Source organism: Megalobrama amblycephala, linkage group LG4 (assembly GCF_018812025.1).
Source record: "Megalobrama amblycephala isolate DHTTF-2021 linkage group LG4, ASM1881202v1, whole genome shotgun sequence".
Taxonomy (NCBI): domain Eukaryota; kingdom Metazoa; phylum Chordata; class Actinopteri; order Cypriniformes; family Xenocyprididae; genus Megalobrama; species Megalobrama amblycephala.
The window spans coordinates 6,715,624-6,743,299 of NC_063047.1; the positions used below are offsets into that span (position 1 = coordinate 6,715,624).

General features: G+C 38.7%; 2 protein-coding genes across 3 annotated transcripts; one reads left to right on the top strand and one right to left on the bottom strand.

The window, feature by feature from the left end:
• The first annotated feature begins 513 nt into the window (after positions 1 to 513).
• svopa (SV2 related protein a) lies at positions 514 to 19,930 on the top strand. The gene is made up of 16 exons (XM_048187053.1): positions 514 to 979; positions 4,877 to 5,037; positions 10,945 to 11,030; positions 12,524 to 12,622; positions 12,795 to 12,866; positions 12,989 to 13,113; positions 13,842 to 13,905; positions 14,126 to 14,251; positions 14,377 to 14,505; positions 15,282 to 15,355; positions 15,576 to 15,652; positions 16,289 to 16,393; positions 16,493 to 16,604; positions 16,785 to 16,866; positions 17,529 to 17,618; positions 18,498 to 19,930. Exons 1-16 carry the CDS (start codon positions 945 to 947, stop codon positions 18,708 to 18,710), a joined length of 1,650 nt encoding a protein of 549 aa, XP_048043010.1. The 5' UTR covers positions 514 to 944; the 3' UTR covers positions 18,711 to 19,930.
• LOC125266435 (D-amino-acid oxidase-like) lies at positions 19,924 to 26,923 on the bottom strand. 2 transcript variants are annotated; one of them, XM_048187062.1, is made up of 11 exons: positions 26,756 to 26,923; positions 25,966 to 26,161; positions 25,760 to 25,874; positions 24,579 to 24,655; positions 24,363 to 24,428; positions 23,431 to 23,485; positions 21,484 to 21,588; positions 21,320 to 21,402; positions 20,931 to 21,048; positions 20,749 to 20,847; positions 19,924 to 20,178 (listed from the first exon to the last, which is right to left on the bottom strand). In XM_048187062.1, the coding sequence occupies exons 2-11, from the start codon at positions 26,157 to 26,159 to the stop codon at positions 20,068 to 20,070; spliced, it is 1,023 nt and encodes a 340-aa protein (XP_048043019.1). In that variant the 5' UTR covers positions 26,160 to 26,161; positions 26,756 to 26,923; the 3' UTR covers positions 19,924 to 20,067. The 2 variants fall into 2 exon arrangements, with proteins under 2 accessions (XP_048043019.1, XP_048043017.1); XM_048187060.1 differs by having other exon boundaries at positions 26,632 to 26,923.
• Positions 26,924 to 27,676: the final 753 nt, after the last annotated feature.

Here is a 27,676-nt window from a genome sequence, read left to right on the forward strand (position 1 = left end):
TTGATATTTTATCTAATATTGTAAAAGTGCACGTATTTTCCTGTTAAATACATTTTTATTTTCTTTTTTCAATGAAATATATTTTCATAATATTTTATTTTTATTGTAAATTACATAGCCTATGATTATACCTACATTTTGCTTCCAAAATCCATCTCTTTTTTTAGTTTACAGTATGCAGTAAAATGACATTTATTGTCTGTTAAAGTCTTAACAACTATCCCTTATTAAAATCACATCATCCTTTCAGCACGTGCATTTTTCAAGGGCAAGTAGTCACTTAAGTGAGTATTTAGTAGTATTTTGTTAGATTTGTCGGTAGTATATTCTAATCAATAATCAAATCTGTTACCTTGATGTTGTACTGCTGGAATTATGGAAAACTAGATATGTGAAGAAGAATAATCAGCTTTAATTTATCTTTCAAACATGACCTCGTGCTCTAGTAACAGGCATAGAATGTATATTAAAATGTATTTATTTTAGTTTAAAATGGTGCAATGCAATTTATGAACAATTACAGATTTTTATTTTTGTCTCGTTGAATATTTAAAATATGAATAGAATTTACTTCACATTTTGGAAACATAATCTATATATAAATAATATTTTTCAAAAAGTGAATGGGGAAAAAAACTCAATGAAATTCATGGATGGCAAAGAGTATTGTCTTGATTCCTCATCTCCATAACATATTCACAGTGCCCCACTGGTGCTTTGGTATGACACGGGCGTTCCAGCCTTTGCAGAGATCCAGCAAGCCGAGCGACGCCACCAGCGACACAACAGGCGCAGAAATCATGGCAGCTCCGCACACGCACAACACCGCCCCTCTCTGAGCTCTTCACTGTCCTCACGCCTGTGGTGCTGAAATCAGCCTCAACTCGACAGCAATGTAACGGCAATGAGACAAAGACTCCGGCAGCCCGACGAACAGACCGATAATGGACGATGATTTGTTTCAGTTAAGGCAGCTCCCGTGAGTGTTCTTTTCATTTCTTTTCTTTCATCCGCACGCGACCTGAGCCATCATGCAGACACTCTCCGTTCATTTAAGCCCTTTTAGTGATCTACTGCGACTAGAATGTGCCGTAAACAATGTGACATTGATATTTATGCAACTTAAAAAAAAATCAGTGCTTACATAATGGCTGTTTGATGTAGAATATGGATACGCACGTTTGGGGTGCATGAATTGGCAGAGGTGTATGTTCGGTAAACAGCTCAAGTAGATTAAACTAACAGCTTATTTATGTATGTTAAAGCACTAACGTTGTGTTGCACAGACTGTTTCCCTCGTCATTTGCACATTCACGTCACATTCCATTGAATAACTCAATGGTTATTTGTGTATTATTGTGTTATTATTGACATCTAATTTCTGCCAATATCTCTTTGAGAGCAATTTAGATAATTTGATTGGCCCATTAGAAAATATTAAATCCTGTCTGTGACTTTTCAGATTGTTCACATTTTAAATGATTTCTGGGGCAGGACTTATTAACCCAGGGTTAAATACAGCGCTAAACCCTTAACAAATGTTGCAGGATATAAATGTTAACCCAAGGTTAAGTATACACTGAAGAAAAAACCCTCTTAATTTACAAAAAAAAATATATATATATATATATATATATACAAAAACTATTATAAAATATACATTATTAATAACTATACTATAAAAGTACATGTATTGTCCTGCACTAGCGGATTTAGGCATGGGCGAGATGGGCAACCGCTCAGGGCGGCTCTTGTGAGGGGCTCAAGGGGAGCTCGCACAACAACAACAAAGAAAGGGTGGGGGGGGGGGGTTACCGGTTTTCACCGCTTTTGTGCACGTCACATCAATGATTTCATGTCACCGTGTGGGTCAGTTAACCTGGTCGGGACGTAAAGTGTGTGCCAACTATTCTCACTCAGAAATACGAGAAGAAGGGCCCCTTCTGAAGGGGCGGGGTTTGGTTTACGTCAACTTAGTGCTTCCAGTGGGGAGACCTGGGGTGACGTCAGGTGGGAGAGCGGGAGAGCTTCATTCTAAATCAACACAAACTGAAATGATGGTAAGAAAAAAAGTTCGAAGCCACCAGGAGCCCAATTTAGAGAAAAAAGAGTAAAAATAAGAGGTGAAACGTGAAAAACATAAAAGTATGTATGCAGCTCTCTCTCATCTTGTTATGAGTATAACATGCATATAGCAAAGTTATGTAGCCTATGGTATGTTGTTTGTTATGTTATTACACATTGGGCAATAATATTCCCTTTTCAACTACCTTACATAATCAGAGAGTAAAATGTGATTTTGTTACATAATAATGTAACATTTTTTAAACAAATGTTATGTCCCTCACTTTAGTGTTTTTACTATACAGTTGTGCAGTTTATATATATATATATATATATATATATATATATATATATATATATATATATTAAATAGCAACATTTTATGTAAAATTCACTTTAATAAAAAAAATCTACATTCCTCAGTTATATTTATGGTCATAACATGAAAAATGTTTCTTGGTTTAGTGGAAAATTGCTGCCATCTACTGGAAAACAAACAGTTTAAAAAAAATATTTTTTTAATTTTTAAAAAAATTTTTTTAACAACATCCACTAGATGACTGTAGTAGAGGATTACTCAATGGCTCATATACAATTCCCAAGTTTTTCATTTAGATTTATGATTAGACATTATAAAAAATCATTATTATAACAATAAAAAAGACTTTCTCAAAGTTTAGCAATTGTTTTGTACTGAAGTATAATTTTTATTTATTTATTTATTTATTTATTTTTGCAATGATGTCACAATATTAGTCAAACCTGAACATGCTGTTATGTGAGTTATATGTGTGTATATGTGTGAGTTTTCATATGTTCTCCATCGTGGATGTGTTAAGGTGTCACTCCTTCATTTCTGTGTGGGGGAGTGAGGGTGGCAGAAAGGGTGGTTCACCCAGGGCGCATACAAGCTAGAACCACCACTGTTGTCCTGTTAAATGTAATATTATTTTTATCATAATATTTTATTTTTTATTGTAAATTACAATGTTTTGCTTTTCATTTATTTTTTTACAGTATTTACAGAAAAATTACATGTATTGTCGGTTAAATCTAATATAATTTTAAACATTACACAATAAGATATTAGCTTTTTATTGTAACATTTTTCTGTTATATTTACAAACAAAAAAATATTTACTGTTATATTTATATTTTTCTGTTACAAACATTTTCACAGCATAGCATAATGTTTAAATAATACTGTTTTTAAATGAAATGAGGTCAATCCTGAACAGCAACACATCTTGGTCTTGATGATCATCCAATGCATAAGTGGCCTCTTAAGAAATAGAAACTTGTCCTTGTGTGTCATTGGGCTTCATCCTGTTTATGATCAACCTTCAGATGAGACGTTAAACCGAGGTCCTGACTCTTTGTGGTCATTAAAAATCCCATGGAACTTCTCATAAAGAGTAGAGGTGTAACCCTGGTGTGCTGGCCAAATTCCCTGATAATCCCCATCCACTGAATTGACCCAATTACTCTCTCTCCTCTCCACCTATAGCTGGTGTTTGGTGAGCTCACTGACACTGTTCTGTGGCTGCCGTCACGTCATCCAAGTGGATGTTGCACACTGGTGGTGGTTAGGAGAGAACCCTTATATAATTGTAAAGTGCTTTGGGTGTACAGAAGTACATAGTAAAAGTGTTATATAAATGCCTCATTCATTCATTCATACATTCATTCATCTGTGTTGCAGTAAAGGTCTTTCCACTGATGCAAGAGTTTTGAATAATCTGCCTGCTTATGCTGTTATTCCTGTGCTGCTGATGCTTGGCAGTAGGCCCAGTCGCCATCTGATGGTGTTCAGAAATCATGATGGCAGCGCTCTTAATTGTTGATGTAGAGCTTGTTTCAGCTAGGCTTTGGTCTTTTTCCACACTTTATGGAAATAATACAGAGTAAATCGTCTTCATTCTTACCATTTTCTTCATACGTGCAGTCAGTAATGGAGCTCAGGTCTGTTTTGTCAATGACGATTTATATCTTCATCCTGGTTTTGTCTTGTTTGAATGCTCTCGAAGTACCGTTTGTCTCTGGTGAGCATGGAGAGGTCATCTGTTTAATTACACTGCCTGTCTGCTCATGAAGGCTTTATTGCTCGTAGTGTCGCTGTGGGCACTGCAATTACAGTAATCAAACATGCTTCTCTTATTTACTGCTCCCTGATCCAATCTGTCTTCATAGCTGCAAAGATATTTGTAAAGTAAAATCCCCCCGACTACTGCTAGAGCATCTGTTATTGTTATCTTTAAACAGCAGTTTTCATTCAGTGAGAAAATGCCTGTCATCCAATTTCCCTATAAAGGCTGACGGTTGTGAGTCACAGTTTCAAACATCACTCCACTGTCTCTTCGCACATTCTCTCGTGGTTTCTTTCCAGAACACCAGAAGAGGGATTGCACAAACAGGAAGCTCTCTCGTTACTTTGGCAACAGCTTCTTGTTATATGCATCATTCTGTCCTACACATTGCATCCGTATTCCACATACAGATGCTTGTTCTGTCAAATTTTTAATTTTGCCCTGCCACATTACAATAAACAGCATATTGGTGTGTGTGGGCTTCTGTTATATTATGCATAGGCATTGCTAGACCTGTGATTAAGCTGTCAGGCATCATTATATGATCTTTCTTCATGTTTCTTCATGAAAACAGCCACTGCAAAAAAGTATGAATGATATTTAATTGTGAATCCTCCAATTACGGTTTTAGTCAATGGGTCAGAGCCATATGCAGAAATGTGTCAATCTGAATTACCTGGTTGATACTGTACCTGATTTTCTGCTTGCCCGTTTTTCTCTGACAGAGTGGTGAAATTTCGGCGTACAGGTGAAAGCACTCGCTCAGAGGATGAGTGTGGCAGCAGGGAAGAGGCTTTGGAGGTGGAGGGAGGACGGATGGATATGGAGTCTGTTTCCTTGGCCGATGGTGCTCCGGTGCCTCGGGAATTTGCCAACCCCACTGATGGTATGTTTAGCCAATTAATATAGCTTTTTGATCACTAGCTATGTTTTTTGTTACATATATATATATATATATATATATATATATATATATATAAATCATTTCTTTACTTTCTAATGTGTTTTTTCTTGGCCATTTTGATCCAGGGTTGTTATTAAAAATTGTTTTTGTCAATTAAATAAAGCTGAAATTAAATATAAATATTAGATGAAAAACTTTAATGTTGTAATGAGTCCTCACTCGACATGGGATCCATTTAGCAGGCTTTATTGAAGCAATCGTGGTCGCACAGGCAGGGGTCAGAACCAGCAAACACAGCAAAGGAGGACAGGCAGATCGTAGTCAAAGACAGGCAATAGGTCGGGGTCACAAGCAAGAATCACAGTCCAGGAAACAGGCAATGGGTCAATAGGTAGGCAGCAATGGGTCAATAAACGGTGAACAGACAGGAATGGCAACGGGAAAACAAACAGGGTATAAACGCTCAGAAATGACAGCCGAGGCAATGATCAAGACTTCTATAGGTCTGTGTGAAATGGCAGCTTAAATAGCAGTCCTAACAAGCTGCAGCTGGAGAGGGATCAGAGTCCAAGGAACGGGGCTTGTGGGAAATGTAGTGTGAGTCAGTGTAGATGAGTGAATGGATGCGTGAGTGTCAGTATTCCGGAGATGGGGCCCTCTGCTGGCCAGAGGGGGGAATCACGGGGTTCGTCTCTGTGACAGAGCCCCCTCCCTGTGAGCAACTCCTGGCGCGAGGTGGTGCAAGACGTCGGGGTCTACCGCGTAGTCGAGGGGCCAGTCTCTGGGTAGTTGCGGTGGAATTCGTCGATCAGGTTGGGGTCAAATATATCCTCGGCACTGACCCAGGATTGCTCCTCTGGACCGTACCCCTCCCAATCGACCAGATATTGAAGGATGCGTCCCCGACGTCTGGAGTTGAGCAGCTCTCGCACCTGGTACGTTTCCTCGCCCTCCACTAGAACGGGCTGGGGACTCTGCTCACAGGACCTCCCCTCTCCCTCCTCACTGGGGTCAGCAGCGGGCTTGAGCAGAGAGACATGAAAAGTAGGAGAAATACGATAGGTGTTAGGTAATGCAAGACGATAAGATACTGGTGTGATTTGACGTGTTATTTGGAAGGGACCCACGTACCTTGGACTCAACTTTTTACAGGGAAGCCTCAGGCGGAGGTCCCGGGTGGACAACCAGACCCATTGGCCGGGGTGATACTCAGGTCCGGGGCGGCTCCGGTTGTCGGCATGTTCTCTCTGGCGGCGGACAGCTTGTTGTAGATGGACGTGGGCCTTATTGCAGGTTTCCTCACTTCTGTTGAGCCAATCCGTAACGGACGGCACATCGGTGGGTTCCCCGGACCACGGGAACATGGATGGTTGAAAGCCCAGAATGCACTTGAACGGCGTAATGCCGGTGGAAGGTTTAACCAGGGAATTCTGGGCATACTCTGCCCACAGAAGGTACCGGGCCCAATCCTCCTGATTCTGGCTGCAATATGATCTTAAGAAGCGAGTGAGCTCTTGATTCAGCCTCTCGGCTTGCCCGTTGGCCTGGGGATGGTAGCCAGAGGTCAGGCTTACGTTGACATCCAGGGCTTGAAAGAAGGCCTTCCATAGTCGGGACGTGAACTGAGGGCCACGATCCGAGACGATGTCCTCGGGTAACCCGTATAGGCGGAAGACCCAGTTGCACAGTAACTCGGCAGTTTGCATGGCAGTTTGGGAGCTTGGGCTGCGGAATCAGACGACAGGCTTTGGAGAATCGATCTATAACAGTGAGTATGACGGTGTTACCTTGGGATAGGGGTAGATCTGTGATGAAATCGATGGCTATATGAGACCAGGGACGTTGTGGAATGGGAAGAGGTTGGAGTAATCTGGCTGGTAATTGTCTTGGGCTCTTTTGCATGCTACAGGTTTGGCACTGCTGGACAAAGGTTGTGGCATCCTTGGCGAGGGTCTCCCACCAGAAACGGTTCTGTAGTACATGAATGGTGGCTGTGATACCTGGGTGACCCAACGAAGGCAGACAGTGAGTGAAGTTTAAGACCTGATCACGGAGGTTGGGTGGTACATACACTTTGTCAGGCGGACAGGCTGCCGGGGTCTCTTGTTGAGTGTTATGTTGTTCTATAAGGGTCATAATGTCCCACTGAATGGGTGCTACCACCATCTGAAAGGGGAGAATGGTTTCGGGCTCACTAGATGTCTGGTCCTCCTCGAACAAGCGAGATAGGGCATCGGCCTTCGTGTTCTTGGATCCGGGGTGGTAGGTCACCGTGAAGTCGAAACGAGAGAAGAACAGGGACCATCTAGCCTGGCGTGGGTTGAGACGTTTGGCTGTACGCAAGTACTCCAGATTCTTATGGTCGGTGAAGACGGTGAAGGGGTAGTTAGCGCCCTCTAGCCAGTGCCTCCACTCCTCGAAGGCAGTTTTCATGGCGAGGAGTTCACGATCTCCCACATCGTAGTTGCGCTCAGCGGAGTTGAGTTTCCGGGAGTAGAAGGCACAGGGATGGACTTTAGATAAGGGACCCTGTCGCTGAAAGAGAACAGCCCCCACTCCCGTATTAGAAGCATCCACTTCTAAGATGAAGGGGGTTGAAGGGTCCGGGTGGTGGAGTATGGGCACTGTGACAAAGCGCTGTTTGAGTTCCTGGAAAGCTTGGTGGGCTGCGTCTGACAAGCTGAGACGATGGGTACCTTTCTTGACCATGGTCGTGAGAGGACTCACCACGGTGCTGAAGTTCCGGATGAACCGGCGATAGAATTTGGCGAACCCCAGGAAGCGTTGCAGTTCTTTCAAGGTGTGGGGTTCGGGCCAATTGAGGACAGCGTTGACTTTGCTCTCATCCATGGCAATCCCCTCTGAGCTGATGATGTAACCCAGAAAGGTGGTTGATGTGGTGTGGAACTCGCATTTCTCCGCCTTGGCATAAAGCTGGTGGTCGATTAGGCGTTGTAGGACAGCTCTAATGTGGTGAATATGCTCCTCTAGAGTGTTGGAATAGATAAGGATGTCGTCGATGTATACGATTACAGTTCTGTTCAGCATGTCCCTGAATACGTCTTTGACGAATGACTGGAAGATAGAAGGACTATTGACCAGGCCGAACGGCATAACCCGGTATTCATAGTGCCCAATGGTTGTGGAGAAAGCCGTCTTCCACTCATCACCCTCCCTGATGCGGATGAGATTGTATGCGCAACGTAGATCCAGTTTGGTGAAGTATTGGGCGGTACGCAACTGTTCAAGGGCGGATGGCACTAGAGGAAGCGGGTACCGGAACTTCACGGTGATCTCGTTGAGCCCTCTATAGTCAATGCATGGTCGAAGACCCCCATCTTTCTTCCGCACGAAGAAGAAGCCAGCGGAAGCGGGCGAGGTAGATGGTCAAATGAACCCTTTCTCCAACTCCTCCTCTATATAGTTAGACATGGCCTCCGATTCGGGTTGAGATAAAGGGAAGATGCAACCCCTGGGTGGTGTGTGGCCTGGGAGGAGATCAATGGCACAGTCGTGAGTGCGATGTGGTGGTAGGGTATTAGCTTGCTCCTTACTGAATGTAGTAGCGAGGTCAAGGTATTCCTCGGGCAGATTGGGGATGACTGGGATATCTGGGTTGAACAGGACTGCGTGAACTGGCATGGGTGTGATGGTGGACAGACATGTTCTCTGACACTGGGTGCTCCACTTGGTGATTTGTCCCTCTCTCTACGAGATCTGCGGGTCATGGAGCCGTAGCCAGGGTAATCCTAGAATAATGGGAGCGTTTGACACAGGTAGGATGTAGAATTGAATGCGTTCATTGTGAAGTAATCCAGTTGACTTCGGAAGTTCCTGGGATAGCTGGTCGATCAGTCCAGTCCCCAGAGGGCGTCCATCTATCGTGGCTACAGAGAGGGAAGTGGAACATGGAATGAGAGACACTTTATGAGTTTTGGCGAATTCCTCTGATATGAAGTTACCAGCTGCGCCGGAATCCACCAGGGCAGCGGTAGCCACACGGACTCCATTAATCCATAATGTGATTGGGACAGTTACACACTTTTTATGGGACTGACAGAGCTTAAGGTGGCACTCACCGATTTAGTAGTTGCAGATGATGGACTTGAGGGGCAAGAGATCTGCTGATGACCAGGTAATCCGCAGTACAAACACAAACGATGAGTGAGGCGGCGATTTCTTTCTTCAGCAGACAGGCGGTAGGCATTAACTTGCATAGGTTCGGTGGTTTCCTCGAGAGCCGTGGTTCTAGCCGATGAGAGACATTGTGAGCCTACCCGACAAGCACACTGCAGATTATCGTTGGTAATAGCCAGTTCGATGAAACTTTTAAGGTCTCTGCCCTCATCACGGCATGCTAACTCAGTCTGCAGTTTATGACTAAGACCCTTTCGAAACAGGATTTTAAGCGTGTCACTCACCCAATTTGTCTGTGCTGCCAGTGTGCGGAAGTTCATGGCGTATTCCGCCGCCGTTAATCTCCCCTGGGATAATTCCAACAGGCGTTCACCAGCTCCTTTACCCTCTCTGGGGTGATCAAAGACCTCACGGAATAGTCTGAGGAATTCATTAAACGAAGCAAACGCTGTCCCGTCAGCGCGCCACACAGCGGTAATCCAGTCCAAAGCCCTTCCCGTCAATAGTGAGCATACAAAAGCGATCTTACCAGTCTCTGTGTTGTAAAGAGTGGGTTGCTGTTTAACGAACAGAGAACATTGAAGAAGGAAGCCTTTACACTTGGTAGCGTCACCATCGAACTTCTCAGGGAAAGCCAGACGAGGGTTAACGTGAGACGGCGTTTCTGCCGCATGGGTTATGGCGACCGCCGCGGGTGGTGGCGTCGTGGCGGCAGTGCTGGCGGCCGTGTTAGCAGCCAAGCTGTGGAGACTTTGAACGGCCTTAACCAACTCCTCGGTTATAGAAGTCAGACGGTTTAGCTGGTGTTGGCTGGCACAAGCAAGAATCAGGCAATGGGTCAATAGGTAGGCAGCAATGGGTCAATAGGTAGGCAGCAATGGGTCAATAAACGGTGAACAGACAGGAATGGCAACGGGAAAACAAACGGGGTATAAACGCTCAGAAATGACAGCCGGGGCAATGATCAAGACTTCGCATAGGTCTGTGTGAAATGGCAGCTTAAATAACAGTCCTAACAAGCTGCAGCTGGAGGGGGATCAGAGTCCAAGGAACAGGGGATGTGGGAAATGTAGTGTGAGTCAGTGTAGTTCACCCAAAAATGAAAATTATCCCATGATTGACTCACAGTCAAGCCATCCTAGGTGTATATGACTATTGTCTTTCAAACACAATCGGAGTTATATTAAAAATATCCAGGCTCTTCCAAGCTTTATAATGGTAGTGAATGGCGCTTGAGATTTTAAAGCCCAAAAAAGCACATCCATCCATTCATCATAAAAGTAATCCATACGACTCCAGGGGGTTAATAAAGGCCTTCTGAAGTGAAGCAATGGGTTTTAAAGAAAAATATCCATATTTAAAACTTTATAAACTATAATAATAGTTGCAGCAGAAGAGTGACCTCTGACCCGACGTATGACACATTGATGAATGCGGAAACAGAGAGGATTAAGCAAAACAAAACACCGGTCATGAATTAGAAGTGTAAAATCTGAATTTTTAAAGAGAAATATAAGAGGATTTCAATATAATAGAAGAGGAGCTTGAGCTTGCTGCCCAGTCCTATTTGTTTGAACTGCTAGAGGTATTTTTTAAAATATATTTTTTAATATAACTTGTGTTCATCTGAAAGAAGATAGTCATATACAAATAGGATGGCTTGAGGGTGAGTAAATCATGGGATAATTTTCATTTTTGGGTGAAGTATCCCTTTAAGGCTAAACTACTCTCCATATGTTACTCTTTCAACAGATACATTCATGGTTGAGGATGCCGTGGAAGCCATTGGCTTTGGGACGTTCCAGTGGAAACTGTCCATCCTGACTGGACTTTCTTGGGTAACAATACTTAAGCAAAATGTAGAGAGGGAATAATTATCGTTCCCTCACAACACTGTATAACTGAGTGCAACAGTGCCTGCCCAAATTTTCAGAGGCGCTTGTATTTTTTCCATTTTTTTTTACCATAGGGATTTTTAAAAAAAAGTCTTTATTAAAGCGTTATAGGCCATGAACCAAGCTAATCAGCTACAAGGTGAATCACAACATTACAAACTTTGATTTGAAGCAAAGAGGTATTTGAAAATTAGACAAAAATACAAAGGAACAAGACTGTGTAATTAATGGCATTAGTGAGGGAAAAAATTATAATCCCATGAAGCATTGCGAACAGCTTAATATATATATGAAGAGTTTGGTTCCAAAACGCGATAAACAGCATTTTTTAAAAAAATTGAGTTTCCACCAAAATCAGTATTGTATCTGGTCGGTACTGAAAAGTAATTTATTAATTTTGGGCAAAATGCGATATCTGTCGTGTTATTCTGTCATGCTTTCTCCCTTTCTTTCCAAAACGCGACAAACGCCAGTCTCCCTTCTCTGCAGAACGCGATATATCCGCTCAACCGATCACAGCGCTCCATTCCAACCACTGTAAACATTGAAGGCTTTTTTAAAAGCCGTTTTTAATACCAGTGTACTCGGCAAATGTGTTTATTTAACCGTGCGGTGGCGCCAGATACTCTTTAATAAGTAATGACAAATAATTTATAACATTAACAAGATTCATTTTGGGAGCGACGGCTGAATGTATTTTTAGTAAAATGCCTGTATATAAGATAAATATTGGCAAAGTTTAGACTCTGTCATGTATATGAATCAACTTACTTTGTTGTGTATTTTCAATTTGAAAAATAACTTTTATATTGATGGATTAATTGCATTTTGAAAAAAAAAGTGTCATGGATTTATTGCATTTTGGGGAAAAAAATAATACGTTTTTATAATAAACTTTTTAAAATCAAAATGTAGATTTGAATTTTTAATGTTTTTATAACCAAAAGATGCTATGTGAAAGTTTGAAACAGAAAATAGTGGTTTTCATCTTGCCACTTTCTTGGTAAAGCAAACGTTACTGTGTTTTGGAACCAAACTCTTCATATATATATAAACAATATATTTTACATTTATTACAAAATATGCACATACAAATATTTAATTATTTTGAGGGAAAAGGGAAAATCAACTTGATTATGCATTTGCAATGCTTCACGGGAGTAGGTGGAGCTATTTTGGCACATTTTGATTGTGGCGACTCTCTGATTGGTGGAATTTTCTGTACATTATCATGGGTAATGTAGTAGTTTTTAAAAGCAATTATTATAAGAATAAGTTGAAATAATGCAGGCTGACAGCTTCAGCAGAAGCAAATACCATGGATTAACAACCTCGTAACTCACAGTAGGTCTGTCTTTAAAGATCTATAAGTTGTCGTTAAAAATCAATTTCCCAATCAATTAAAAATCAATTTCGATGATTTTATTTGTGTGCAGATGGCTGACGCCATGGAGATGATGATCCTCAGTATATTGGCGCCTCAACTGCACTGTGAGTGGGCACTGCCCAGCTGGGAGGTGGCACTACTAACTTCGGTACTGTACACTTCTCTTTTAGTCAAGAATGACTCCTCTTTTTTTTAGATAGGTTTGGCAGTAGGATTGGTTTTCTTGTTCTGTTAAGCTTTGCATCAGCTGCTCCTGAATGTGTTTGCCTGATTAACCACATTGTTATGAATAACAGTGTTTCTCCCCTTCTCTGAAACAGGTTGTTTTTATTGGAATGATGATCAGTTCTTCATTATGGGGGAACATATCTGATAAATATGGGAGAAAAACAGTGAGTATGTTCATAAATTAAAGAGCAGAATGTGCATGTCCAACAATATAGCTGGACAAATGTTATTTACAATCTCACTGTGCACCGGGGAATGACTTGAGCTGTGTGTGTGTTTGTGGTAGGGTTTGAAGATGAGTGTATTGTGGACCCTCTTCTATGGCCTTCTCAGTGCATTTGCACCTATATACGGATGGATCTTGTTCCTCAGGGCTCTGGTGGGCTTCGGTATTGGAGGGGCTCCACAATCGTAAGTGTGACACAAATCTAGATACGTAGACAACGATTCAAAAGTTTGGGGTCAGTAAGATTTTTTTATGTTTTTGAAAGCCTTTTATGCTCACCAAGGCTGCATTTATTTGAAAATAAATAAATATACAGTAATATTGTGAAATATTATTACAATTTAAAATAACTTTCTATACACATCTATATTTCAAATGTAATGTATGCCTTTGATGGCAAAGTTGAATTTTCAGTACTCTAGACTTCAGTGTCACATGATCCTTCAGAAATCATTCTAAGCAGATTTGATGTTCAAGAAACATTTCTTATAATGTTTCTTATAATAATTTCTTATTATTATCAGTGTTGAAAACAGTTTAATATATCTGTGGAAACCATGATACCTTTTTTTCTGGATTTTTTTGATTAATAGAAAGTTTAAAAAAACAGCATTTATTTGAAATAGGTCAAAGTCTTTGTTTTCACTTTTAATTCATTTACTGCATCCTTTCTGAATAAAAGTATTAATTTCTATCAACAGCCTACTGATCCCAAACATTTGAAGGATAGTTTACAAACATTTAGTGAATTGATGAAGAGATTTGCAGGATGTTAACCTAACATTTACGCTTCTATTAATCTATAGGTTCTCCATTATTATTTTTACTATGATTAATCAGAATGTGCCATTTTCATCTAATAACATCATTAAATATTTAGAGACTTACAGAAACCTCTGGTCTTTCCTCTAAGAGTAACATTGTATGCTGAGTTTCTCCCTATGCGGTCCAGAGCCACTTGCATTCTGTTGATAGAGGTAATGTAATATTCTATTCTATTCTATTCTATTCTATTCTATTCTATTCTATTCTATTCTATTCTATTCTATTCTATTGTTTAGATACAGATATCATAGCCCTGATTAAATTGTTTCAGTAATGAGTTGTTGAACCAAAGCATGAAGTCACCATAACCAGGATAGCGTGTGGATTTAGTCTAACTCTCTTATAAATCTCTTTCCCTCTGATCTGCTGTAGATATTCTGGGCTTTGGGAACAGTATTTGAAGTGATGCTGGCTATTTTGGTGATGCCAACTTTGGGCTGGCGCTGGCTGCTGGCCCTCTCCACTATTCCACTCTTCATTTTTGCTTTTTTTTGCTTTGTAAGTATGAAGTCCTCAAATATCAGTTTGTTCTCTCTTAGAGCTAGATATGAAGAGTTTTTTTTTTTTGTGGTGTGAGCAAAATATTGTGTGAACAGTAGAGTAAGTGTCATGCACATCAACAGTGGCTGCCAGAAAGCGCTCGTTACGACGTCCTGACAGGAAATCAGGAGAAGGCTTTGAACACACTCAAACGCATTGCTACAGAGAATAATGTCCCAATGCCGCTGGGAAAACTCATAGTGGCCAGACAGGTAAAGTACTAGTTTTGTTCAATATACTAATATATTAGTACAAGTATACTTTATGTATATCGTTTATGGCTTTCTTTACTGGAAAACAGTTAAACACTTCCTATAATACAATGCTGTTGAATCTGTCAGTTTGGCAGAACCTGCTCTGATATGTTAAACTGTGCTGCTCTTGTGTGCAACATGATTTTGAGTCCAGCTTGCAAAAATCAACTCTACAAACAACAATAATTCAAAGAGTTTCCTACCAGAAATATGACTAAAAAAGAGAAGGAATAGACAATGGGTCTCATGTGTAAATGTTTTCATGCATAAATAATGATTAAATAATGTTTGTACTTTAAATTATTCTAAATTTAGTAAATAAAAAATAGAACCTTAAACTTAAATCGCACATTTAAGTTAATGTTTTTGTCTGTACAGAACTATTAGATAGTGTTATTTATAGTCTTACTACTACTTACTATTATTCTTTTTAACTTTCTATTCTTCAAAGAATCTTAAAAAATGCATCATGGTTTCTACAAAAAAATGTAACTGTTTTCAACACTGATAATAATAATAAGAAATGTTTCTTGAGCACCAAATGAGAATATTAGAATGATTTCTGAAGGATCATGTGACACTGAAGACTGGAGGAATGATGCTGAAAATTCAGCTGTAACATCACAGAAATAAATTACATTTTAAAATATATTAAAATAGAAAACATGATAAATATTGTTATTTATATTTCATCTCTCCTTATTTTCAATGCGACTGTTGTTTTCTGTGTTAAGGAGGACAGGGGAAAACTTCGGGATCTTTTCTCTCCACACTTACGCTGGACCACTGTTCTGCTCTGGTTCATATGGTAAAATAGTCCTACAATACTGATTCTTATAAATTACCGTGTAAACAGTCATATTATTAAATCACGAATGTAGATGTCAACTATTCTTTAAAAGGACTTTTTGTTCCTTGAGATTTGACAGATCTCCCTCTTGTTTCACAATATCACTCAATTATTTTACAATGTTTAGTTCTTGCTGCTTGCATTCATGTTCTGTTTTGTTGTATGCTTTCTGTTATAGGTTCTCTAATGCATTTTCATATTATGGTGTGGTTTTGCTGACCACTGAGCTTTTCCAGGAGGGAGGCGCCTGTGGTGGTGAGTGGAAGCTATTGTGTGTTTAAAAACAGACTGGAGCAGCATAGTGAGGCTAAGAATGGCATAGAATACCATTTGTATTCAACATATTATTTAATATACTGTGCAGCATATATATTGTATGCTGCTTAATGGTTTTTTTTTTTTTTTTTTTTTTAAAGGTGCCCTAGAACCAGTTTTTACAAGATGTAATGTAAATCTAAAGTGTCCCCTGAATGTGTCTGTGAAGTTTCAGCTCAAAATACCCCATAGATTTTTTTTAATTACTTTTTTTAACTGCCTATTTTGGGGCATCAACTATGCACCGATTGAGGCTGCGGCCCCTTTAAATCGTGCGCTGTTACGTAACAGTAGGTGTTATGTTGAGATTCGCCTGTTCTTCGGAGGTCTTTTAAACAAATGAGATTTACACAAGAAGGAGGAAACAATGGTGTTTGAGACTGTATGTCATTTCCATGTACTGAACTCTTGTTATTTAACTATGCCGAGGTAAATTCAATTTTTGATTCTAGGGCACCTTTAAATAGTATGTAAATCAGTATGTTTAATACATTTCAAACTATAGTGTTGTAGAATACTAACCAAATACAACCAATGTATTCTGTATGCTTATATTGGTCATGTGTCACCCCCTAGGGGGGAAGGGCAGAAAAAGGGAGCCAGGTTGTAGTTTGGAGTGCAAATATCTAAATTCAGATGATTACAAAGACCTGCTATGGACCACACTTTCTGAGTTTCCAGGTACACCTTTGAATTATAACGCCATTAACATCTAATTTTTAAGTAACGTATGGCAGGCAAAAAGAAAATGTGATGAATGTATTGATTGATGCATCACAGGCCTGCTGGTGACCCTGTGGGCAATTGATCGTTTAGGAAGGAGAAAGACTATGGCACTGTGTTTCTTTGTCTTCTCCCTCTGCATTGTGCCGCTCTACGGCTGTGTGGGAAGGTCAGAAAGCACATCCATTACAAACAATTTTTCTAAAGCACTCAAGCCTGTGTTCATCTTAAATGTGAACACACATCTACATCTACATGTCATGTAAAATCCAACTAGAATTTCTTTCTAATGTGACATCTTTGAAGATACATTATGATATATAGCCTAACTATATTCCCTTTGTTGCAGGACTTCTTTGACAGTATTTATATTCATTGCGAGGGCCTTCATCGCTGGAGGTTTCCAGGCTGCATATGTGTACACCCCTGAGGTGAGAACTCTTTCAATTAATATCAGTTGATATATTGTTTTTATTTCTTAGAAGAACTGAGGCTCAAAGGGAAGCTCTATTCTGAGACAAAAGAATATGTAATAGAAACACAGCAAAATTTGACACTCTTGGCAGATCAATTGTAAAAAGAGTAAAGCCTGTAGACTGTCATTGTAGTGTTAAATGATTCTCTCAAAGCAAAAGCTGTGCTGGAGAAGGATTTTGACCTTGGGAAATGTCCAATTCTTGGCTCACTACCACCACTTGGCAGCCATTGCAACAACTCACTTGAAATAAAACAGGCCACTTTGTCATCCTACATTTTTTCATAAACTACTGGAGTTCATCTCCAGATGAATGACTAGAGGGTTGAATATTACACACAGTATCTGTATGTTGACTTTGACATTACTGTCATTGAGTTAATTTTCATTACATAGTTACCTGACTGTATATTACCTCAAGGAGAGAGGCAGTTTTCCCAAATACATTAATCTATGTGATATTTAACTGGTTTTAAAAGTGTTTATAGCATAAAAGCATGCTGAAGAAACTTTAGTGAAATAATATATCCGTGTCCATTCACTAACCACCCAGTGGTTTAGTAATAGTTCAGAGTTCAATGAGAAGATCTCGGTTATCTCTCTTTGTGTCTTTTGCAGGTGTATCCCACAGCGACGAGGGCACTGGGTTTGGGCACCAGTAGTGGGATGGCCCGAGTTGGAGCTCTCATCACACCATTTGTGGCACAGGTGCAGATACACTAACTAGAAAATAATAAAAGACTTAAAAATACAGAATAAATCAAATAATTTACCCCCCCAAAAACAAATACACAATAAGTAAATAACAACAAATATTATATACATTATTTGGAGATATTATAAATGTTGTTGTTCCAATATATGTATTTTCTTGAATTTGTCTTAATTTATTGGATATCATGGCACATGCTCTGATATGTTGAGATGTGCTGCTCATGTGAGTCCAGCTCGCAAAAACTAACTCTAAAAACAACAACAATTCAGAGTTTCTTACCAGAAATATGACTAAAAATGAGAAGAAAAAAAACAATGGTCTCTTTCACTAACTGTGCATATGTGTGTAAATGTTTTCATATGCAGAAATTATGATTAATTATTAATATGCTGTACTTAATATTATTCTAAATATATGAAAAAACTATAATCAATTTAAACCACAATTTTTAGTTCACGTTTGTCTATACAGAACTATTAGATACTGATAATTCTTTTGAACTTTCTATTCATAAAGGAATCCTGAAAAACAAAGAAAATTATAGTTTCTGCAAAAATCTTAATCTTCAACTTTGATAATAATACTAGAAATCTTTCTTAAGCAGCAAATCAACATATTAGAATGATTTCTGAAGGATCATGTGACACTGAAGGCTGAGCTGACAGCTTTGCCATCACAAGAATAAATTACATTTTAAAATATAATTATATTTTTTTAATTTTATTACTGTTTTACTGTATTTTTACTGTATAAATAATGCAGGCTTGGTGAGCATTAACAGACTTTCAAAAACTGTAAAAAAATCTTACTAACCCCAATATGAATGTGTGATCCAGAGAAATTTACCATCTTATCCATCTCTGCCCCTGAAGGTGATGCTGGAGTCATCAGTGTACCTGACCCTGTCAGTATACTGTTGCTGCTGTTTGCTGGCTGCTATTGCTTCCTGTGCGCTGCCCATAGAGACCACAGGGCGGGGCCTACAGGAGTCTAGTCACAGAGAGTGGGGTCAGGAGATGATGGGACGGGCCTCAGACCACAGCCCTGGAGGAATTCCACATTCCAGCTCTGGATCACAGGACTAAGGGGTTTGGAAAGACTTTGTAGAAGAAATTGTTCTTGGATGGAAGTGGGGAATTTTTCTGTAAAATTAAATGTGTCCACAAAGGAATAGCAGATTTAATTGTTTTAAGAACTGCTTGGTTTTGATTTAAATCAGTCCATTAAATGACACATTCCCCCACCAAAGGTTTCTCTTTATGAACATCCGGACCAGAAAAAATCAAGGGGAATACATTTCCATCACATAATACTCCCTTTTTGCCTCATTCCCAGGGAATACAACAGAAAATGGGTTGAAAATGGATCTAAAACTGCATTATGCAGTTTAACACATGAAAACCACTCACTCTCACTCTCATATGTTCAAAGAGCATTTGGGGGTGTTTAGGAGAAGAGTGAAAGATTTGAACTTTCAAAGTCCTGAAGTCTTGAAGTTGAAAGATAGCACAAGAGTATGTGTGTTTATGACAGGTTTAGTATGATAGCAAGTAAAAAAAAATCATTTTATTTTTTAAGAGGGCCTTACACTCCACTCCCAGCATTCCTTTGGGGAGGTCATGACAACTTTTATCTATTCATCGAAGCAGAGACAGGATGCTGCTATAAATCAGACATTGCACCAGTTTGTGGTCTCTGTTATCTTGCTTTTTTTCAAAGGACCGTTTACCATACTTTAACCTGGTTAAATGTTAGCCATTCATAGTGCTAAGAGTTTCACTGACACCAGTGACGTATCCAGTGGACACCAAATTCTTCATTTCGTACCACTCAGCACTTGAGAGCACCTATCTTCATCCTCTAACTTGCTGTCACCTGCAATCACTCATGTAAAATTCTCATTCATATACAAAACTCCAGTTGTTCCCTTATAATCAGGCATATCAAAGGTTACTGAATCTTAAGATACAACTCAATAACAATAAAACAATTGCAAGTGGCTTTCATCAGAATGGGTCTGTAGGTCAAGTATATTTTTATTACTGTCATACTGTCTTTGTTTCTTCAGCCCGACAGCTCAATGGTATATTCGGTTATTTGTATTCCTGCCTTCTCAACCGTACAGTGGGTATGCGTGTGGCATGATGGGAAGTGTGCAGTTGTTCCTGTGAGTCCAGAGAGTTGTCTCCTATGCCTGCCTTTTGCGATTTAGTGCCGCGTTTTGTGTCTCTGTGCACAGATCTATTGCCACTGCACTGGATGTACATGTATGATAACAATAAATTATGATTCAAAACATGAAAAATAGTATGTGTCTTTATTGTAGATTAGTGCAGGTAAATATAGTGAAATGTATTATAGAATCAGTATGACATTGTTATTAGATTAGAGAACGTATTAGAGAATACTGGATGGATAATACTGTCCAGAAGTCCAGATCTATTACAGACGTGATTTCTGCTCCAGGATCAGTCCAAAGAGCCGAGCGGCTTCCTCAGCACATCCACGATGGATGGTCAGTCCAAAACCTCCATGTCCGTAGTTATGGATGACCTGAGGTGAATGAAAACAGCATGGTGTGTAAAAGAGGAGAATCTACAGAGACTCTAAAGGGACATGGTGATGGAAAAAATATGAGATGGAAAGAAAAATACACTCAAAAAACATTAGTATTTTCTTAAAAACTGCATTTTTTTGTGCAAAGTTTTTTGTTCACTTGCAAAGCTTTTGCGCTCTCTTGCGAAACTTTACTGTGTACTTAGAAATCATTTGCGTTCACTTGCAAAACTTCACCGTGTGCTTATAAATCTTTTTCGTTCACTTGCAAAGCTTCTGCGTTCACTTGAAAAACATTTGTGTTCATCTGAGAAACTTTGCATTCGCTTGCAAAACCCGTTTTCCTACCGTCTCGTATCATTTCCATCACCAGTTTTGCAAAAGTTTTGCAAGTGAATGCAATATAATGCAAAAAGCATTGCAATATAATTTTTTCCTCCCATCTCATTTTTTTCTATTACCATGTCCTGTTAGGGACATTCTAAGCATACATCGTCTTAGCTATTTATAGCAACCCCTCCTCATTGGAAGATGGCATCTTCAGTGTAATGATCACTATGAGCTCACCTCAAACGCGTGTGATCCAGATCGCATGGTCTCTCTCTCCAGTCTAACTTTGCTGCGTGAGGGCCTGAGACCAGTCCAGTCCTCTACTATCCGTGCATGCTGGAGAGAAAAAAGAAGATCCAATCCCCTCATGCCAGTCAAGCAAACACTAATTCAGCAAGGCTAAAATGGATGAAAGCTACCTGTAGACTGGGCTCAAGCTTGCAGGCGGCTTCCCAAATTCTTTTATGGTCATCAGAACTGTTCTGCAGATTCCAGTTTCCTATTTGGAAAACTCCACCCACAGTGACTAAACGACTCCTACAGATACAAACTGAGTGTATCAGTCATAAGACAAGACTACTGTTTGCATATAATAATAAACAAGTAAAAATCAGCAAAATGCTTGCTTATAACAATGTTATCTTGGTATTATTTATTTACTAGTATAATATTATTAATATATTGATTAAGGTTTTTTCAGTTTTCACTTTCATTTTCGTTTTGATAATTTTGTTATGTGGTTTTGTCATTTTTATTAGTTTTTATTCTATTTAGCATTCTATTTAGAACTTATTTCATTGAGTCTTACCCAGGAATGATGTATGGTGAGTTATAGACTCCTGATGAGGAATCATGCGTGAGAATCCAGTGCTTTAACCATGGAGCATCTACCTGTTGATATAAAAGTCACAAGATCAACACAGTTCTATGTAAAACCTCAAGTCTGATTGACTTTTATCCACTAAACCTCACCTTAATGATCTGTCCTCTGCCTGGTTTGAGCTCAGGATCAGGCTGTAGATCTCCTGATCGGACACCAGAGCAGTTGATGATAACATCAGCACCACTATCTGCCAACTGGAGGACAATTTTGAGGTCATTACCAATGCTGACTGAATTCACTTTGAAACATTATAGAGACAGAATCTCTACATGAATTAGCAGGAAAATTAGTGAAATTAGTAAAATTAGGGTTAGTGAATCTGCCCATATTATGTTAAAACTAGTGTCAGTTAACCAGATGCTATTTCTGAGCTCCACCTCTCTTTCAATGTGAAGTGAAGTGAAGTGAAGTGAATTGAAGTGAAGTGAAGTGAAGTGAAGTGAAGCGAAGTGAAGTGAAGTGAAGTAACGTGACGTGTAGCCAAGTATGGTGTGCCATACTTGGAATTTGTGCTCTGCATTTCACCCATCCGTATTTTAACACTGGATCTTGTGCAAGTAAAAATCAAAAAACAGCAATAATACTTCACTGCTTCTGTGACTCACAATATTCTAACTAAGACAAAAGATTATTTTGATTTAATGTGACCTCAGTCAGAGTAAGTGTCAGCACTATTTTAAAAAGTTACACAACCATTAAAAAATTTGTGGTCGATAAGATTTTTTAATGTTTTTGAAAGAAGTCTCTTATGCTCACCAAGGCTGAATTTGATCAAAACAAAACAAACAAACAAAAAAAAGCAACATTGTGATTATTATTACAATTTAAAATATCCGTTTTCTGTTTTAATATATTTTAAAATGTAATTTATTTCTGTGATGCAAAGCTGAATTTTCATCATTACTCCAGTCTTCAGTGTCACATGATCCTTCAGAAATCATTCTAATATCTTGATTTGTTGCTCAAGAAACATCAAGAAACATAAAAAAAAAATCATACTAACCACACTATTTAAAACTATTTAAAGGTGCCCTATAAAAATTGAATTTACCTCGGCACAGTTAAATAACAAGAGTTCAGTACATGGAAAAGACATGCAGTGAGTCTCAAACTCCATTGTTTCCTCCTTATATAAATCTCATTTGTTTAAAAGACCTCCAAAGAACAGGCGAATCTCAACATAACACCAACTGTTACATAACAGTGGGGGTGTACGCCCCCAATATTTGCGTATGCCAGCAAATGTTCAATGCATTAGACAAGGGCAAAACGTCTGGATGTGTACAGCTGCATCATCAGACTAAGTAAGCAAGCAAGGACAACAGCGAAAAATGGCAGATGGAGCAATAATAACTGACATGATCCATGATATCATGATATTTTTAGTGATATTTGTAAATTGTCTTTCTAAATGTTTCGTTAGCATGGTGCTAATGCACTGTTAAATGTGGTTAAAGTTATCATTTCTTACTGTATTCACGGAGACAAGACTGTCGTTATTTTTATTTTTTAAACACTTGCAGTCTGTATAATTCATAAACACAACTTCATTCTTTATAAATCTCTCCAACAGTGTGTAATGTTAGCTTTAGCCACGGAGCATAGCCTCAAACTCATTCAGAATCAAATGTAAACATCCAAATAAATACCATACTTACGCGATTAGACATGTTGCATGACGAACACTTTGTAAAGATCCATTTTGTGGGTTATATTAGCTGTGTGAACTTTGTTTATGCTATTAAAGGCAAGCGCGAGCTCTGTGGGCGGGGATTGTGAGCATTTAAAGGGGCCACAGCCTAAATCGGCTCATATTTAATGATGCCCCAAAATAGGCAGTTAAAAAAATTAATAAAAATAAATCTATGGGGTATTTTGAGCTGAAACTTCACAGACACATTCAGGGGACACCTTAGACTTATATTATATCTTTTAAAAAGACGTTCTACTGCACCTTTAAAGGTAGTGTAAATTTTAAGATATTGAGATTTTCATTTTAAAAAGTGTTAGAATGACAATAAAAAAATTAATCAAACCTCTTGAAATGAACCAATCTTCCTCTGATAAAACTGAACCTTTCTTTGTCGTAACCTTTGAAAAACAAACATGACCTTGTCAAAGACTATGTTAATCATTGTTAGACCTGATAAAAACTGTAAATGATTAACACATCCACTGCAGATTTTACATAACTATATAAATGCATAACAGTTATTCTGACACATATAAAATAGAAGAATAAGTACATTTATATAAAAATTAGACACAAACACATATGCATGTATAAGATGTGTAGACACATTAAATATATTTCTGTCATGACAACTGTCGGAGTGCTTGGCATGGTAATGGGTATGACAATGTAGATATGTTTGGTCTTGGCGGAATACATCTGCTACGCTGATGCTGCTTTATTGCTGCTGCTGCTGCAGAGCAAATATGGGACTTGCTACTGCCAATACATACATGACATGCTGCTGTGAGCAAATAAGACATGCTGCTGCTGTACAATATAGCATACAGCATATATTGTATTCATTAGCAGATCTATACAGGTGGAGCTGGGCACGCTGCACTGCTAAGGCAAATGCAACTCATGTATTTAAAGATTGAGCATCCAAGCTCATTGGCTACTAATACGGCAGGAACCAATCATCTGTGTGATAATGATGTGATTATGAGCAGTTTGAGTTAAAAGACCTATTAGCTTGCCCATTAGAGTTTCATGCCAGAACTTTGTGTATATATATATATACACTCTCTCTCTAACTTATGGAGAATATCTAGAAATCTGAAATATTAATTATTCTTTTTAAGTCATAATGTTTATTTGTTTTAAATTTTTCAACATTTTTAATTTTAAATTAGAATTTGAATCTCTTTATTGCGGACTTTTGAACCCCACTGTATATTCTATTTCGTTCCAATTCTTATTTGGATTACTGATAAGATAAGAAGAATCTCTCACCAGTCCATAAGCCAGGGCAGGTATGTCTTTCCTTCAATCATGAGAGCAGTGTTGAACCACCCAAAACTGAAAGGGATCGAGGGAAAAAGGAAAGTTGATACAAAACACTATATTCACAAATCCCAATTTAAGGGCTGAAACAACAAAACTGATTATGAAAACGTCAGCAGAATCAAATTATAGAAATGACTTTTGATTAGATGCAGTGATAAGTACCTGTAATCTGGGAACATATCTAGTTCACGTTTAGTCAGCTGGCGAAAGCCCAACACAGCGTCTTTAAATGAGGGGTCCTGTTTGAGGGGGGCAGAGAGATTGCAGCCATTTTCACAATTATCTCATATGGATCAGTGAAATGTGTCAGTTATTTTCACTCTAATTTTATACTGGTTTTAACCCATGCCAGAGAGAGGGGGCTCAGCAGTTTAGAGTGGACGGTCAAGTTTGTTTGATTCTGACCACTTCTTCTTTTGTTCAGCTATTCAATAAGGTTCATTATGCTCTGTTCTGCAATTCTGATCATGATCTGCACTGGACTGGTACAGTGCAAAAACATAATTCAATGTAGAATAATATATAATACTGTAGTTAAAGGATTAGTTCACTTTTAAAATGAAAATTACCCCAAGTTTCACTCACCCTCAAGCCATCCTATATGTATATGACTTTCTTCTTTCTGATGAACACAATCAGAGAAATATTAATAAATATCCTGACGCATCTGAGCTTTATAATGGCAGTGAGCGAGATCAACAAGTATGAGCTGAAGAAAGTGTCTCCATCCACATCCATCCATCATAAACCACACGGCTCCGGGGGGTTAATACAGGCCTTCTGAAGTAAAGCGATGCACACACAAAAAAATCCATATTTAACAACTTATGAAGTAAAATATCTAGCTTGGCATCACGTCAGTTAAGCTAGATATTTTACTTCATAACTTGTTAAATATGGATTTGATTTTTTTCCTACACTAACGCATTGCTTTGCTTCAGAAGGACTTTATTAACCCCCCAGAGCCGTGTGAAGTATGTTATGATGGATGGATGTGGATGGAAGTACTTTCTTCAGCTCATACTTGTTGATTTTGCTCACTGCCATTATAAAGCTCAGATGCATCAGGATATTTATTAATATTTCTCAGATTGTGTTCGTCAAAAAGAATAAAGTCATACACCTAGGATGGCTTGAGGGTGAGTAAAGCTTGGGGTAAATTTAATTTGAAAGTAAACTAATCCTTTAAGGGCCCACAGGCAGACACCTACAGTAAATGAGAAATCAGTTACCTGACAATATAATACAGTATGTTCTATCCATCAAAATTTGCAGTTTATTATTTAAAATTCTGTATACTGGGAAAAAAATAATGAATTGGTATTGAAAGATAATTTTCTCACAGCCATTGGTTCAGTGCACAGGTTATAGCCAGACTGGAGGAAGATTCCCATTTTTACTGAATCTGGAGAGCTGAGGAAACTTAGTAGATAGTCAAATGTCTCTTTGTTCCATTTACTGTGAAAGAATAAAAATCAAAGATGTGCTTCAACTGATTCATTTGCCATTTTTATGCCACAGAATTGAATTGAAACAACTGAAACCTCACGTTTCTTGCACGTTCCCCTTGTCATACAGATACGGCTGCCAGAGTCCAGCTGCCCCGTCGCTGGTGGTGAGTGGAGTCAAGACATCAGCATACACCTCTATGTTGAGGGGGGTGACCCTGCCGTGGAAGTGCTGGTAGATGCTCTGAGCGGTGGAGAGGCCGATGACCCCCGCTCCAATGATGCACACCTTCATGTCTGCAGAAAAACATATGAACCCCTCTTTTTCTATTGTAATAATGATATGGTATGTTTTCAAGCTATCTGATGCCTGTATGTTCTTTGTCAAAAACTGTACATTCAAGTGAAAATATTAAATATTACAATGTTGCAATCTGATTGAGAACAATTTCAATGCAAACTTGTGTCCAACACGCCACCATATGTTTACATTGTCGTCCTAAGCCCTTCACATGACAATGTGTCTTATGTTCATTAAGACAAAATGACAAGATTATCATAGACATTGAAAACAACTAACAAGTTTAGAGAGCTTGAGTTGTTCTTATAGTTGCCTTCTTGTGAACTTTCTATATAGATTAAATAGGTAATGAATTGCATGTAATGTCAAGCTAGAAATAATTATGCATTTGGCAGACGCTTTTATGACGACCCAATTGCGGTATACTTTATCAGTTCTTATTTTATAAAAGAACAGCTTTACTCACCAAACTTCTTTTTCCCTTCAAAAAAGAATCGACGCTGTCCTAAACAGGTCTTTAGCGTATCTCTTGCATGTACAAGCCTTAAGCAATGCAATGACATGTCGCAAAACTTACAAATTAACTTTACCTCACATTACATAACGTTAACTGTGACGTTGAGGTGGCGCTTAGTGTTTGCCTTCAGAAAAAGCTCAGTACGGGCTGCATTCAATTTTTGCATGGTAGAAACAGTTATAGTGCTAGTTTGCTATTCCCAGTTCAGCCAGTTTTGGTTTTGGTTTCTCTTCTGAGTGAATCGAATCTTTTGAATCTGTTCACTAAAAAGATTTGTTCATACTCGTCCATTAATTCGTTTAGACCCTTGGGTTACGTCGTTTCTCCAGTAGGTGGCGACAAATCTTTTGTCATTCACTTCGAGCAGGCAACATTTGTAATATGTTTCTGGTTTCCATTGTATTTAAGGTAAATTCTGGTGAAAAAAAACTCATCACAACACGACACATTCATACAGATACCAGGACAAACATTCACAATAATCATTTTCCAGCTCTGTTTAGTTATTTTGAAGTAAACATTTGTTCCAGATCGTCCATACCTGGAGGTAGCTATGATGTTGGTGAAAAACAAAAAAACAATTACCGACTATGTCTAACAATTATTATTATTTTTACTTCACTTTTTTTTTTGACATCTTTATTTTACAGAAACATGGTGTTTATCTCCATGCAAGACAGAAAAACCCAACTCATACATATGATTAACTTTACTTGTTTAATGGTTAAATTCTATATACTTAAATGCTAATCCGCAGGAAAGAAAACAAGCTTTTTAGCATTAAAAAAAAAAGCAATACATTATATTGAATCAGTTTTTCCCAGGTCAGCAGCAGTATTAACATCAAGTGATGGCATCTGGCGCAATGGCACATGCGGTGGCACTTCCGGTCTTCAGTGGCATGTGGCAGTGGATAGCATAGAGGTGGATAGTGGCATGTGCCACTGACATTGTCGTGGTCTCGCGGACCATGTCGCCGTATTTTGTGATGCCT

What these genes read in the sequence shown, in the direction of transcription:
- svopa (XM_048187053.1), top strand. Translation starts at nt 945, where the DNA reads ATGGACGATGATTTGTTTCAGTTAAGGCAGCTCCC. An exon ending in TTTCAGTTAAGGCAGCTCCC is followed by an intron (nt 980 to 4,876) that starts GTGAGTGTTCTT and finishes TTTCTCTGACAG; the next exon opens with AGTGGTGAAATTTCGGCGTA. An exon ending in AGGTGGCACTACTAACTTCG is followed by an intron (nt 12,623 to 12,794) that starts GTACTGTACACT and finishes TCTCTGAAACAG; the next exon opens with GTTGTTTTTATTGGAATGAT.
- LOC125266435 (XM_048187060.1), bottom strand. Translation starts at nt 26,728, where the DNA reads ATGTCATTGCATTGCTTAAGGCTTGTACATGCAAGAGATACGCTAAAG. An exon ending in CTGCCCTGGCTTATGGACTG is followed by an intron (nt 23,486 to 24,362) that starts GTGAGAGATTCT and finishes TGTTTTTCAAAG; the next exon opens with GTTACGACAAAGAAAGGTTC. An exon ending in TCACCATACATCATTCCTGG is followed by an intron (nt 21,049 to 21,319) that starts GTAAGACTCAAT and finishes TTGTATCTGTAG; the next exon opens with GAGTCGTTTAGTCACTGTGG.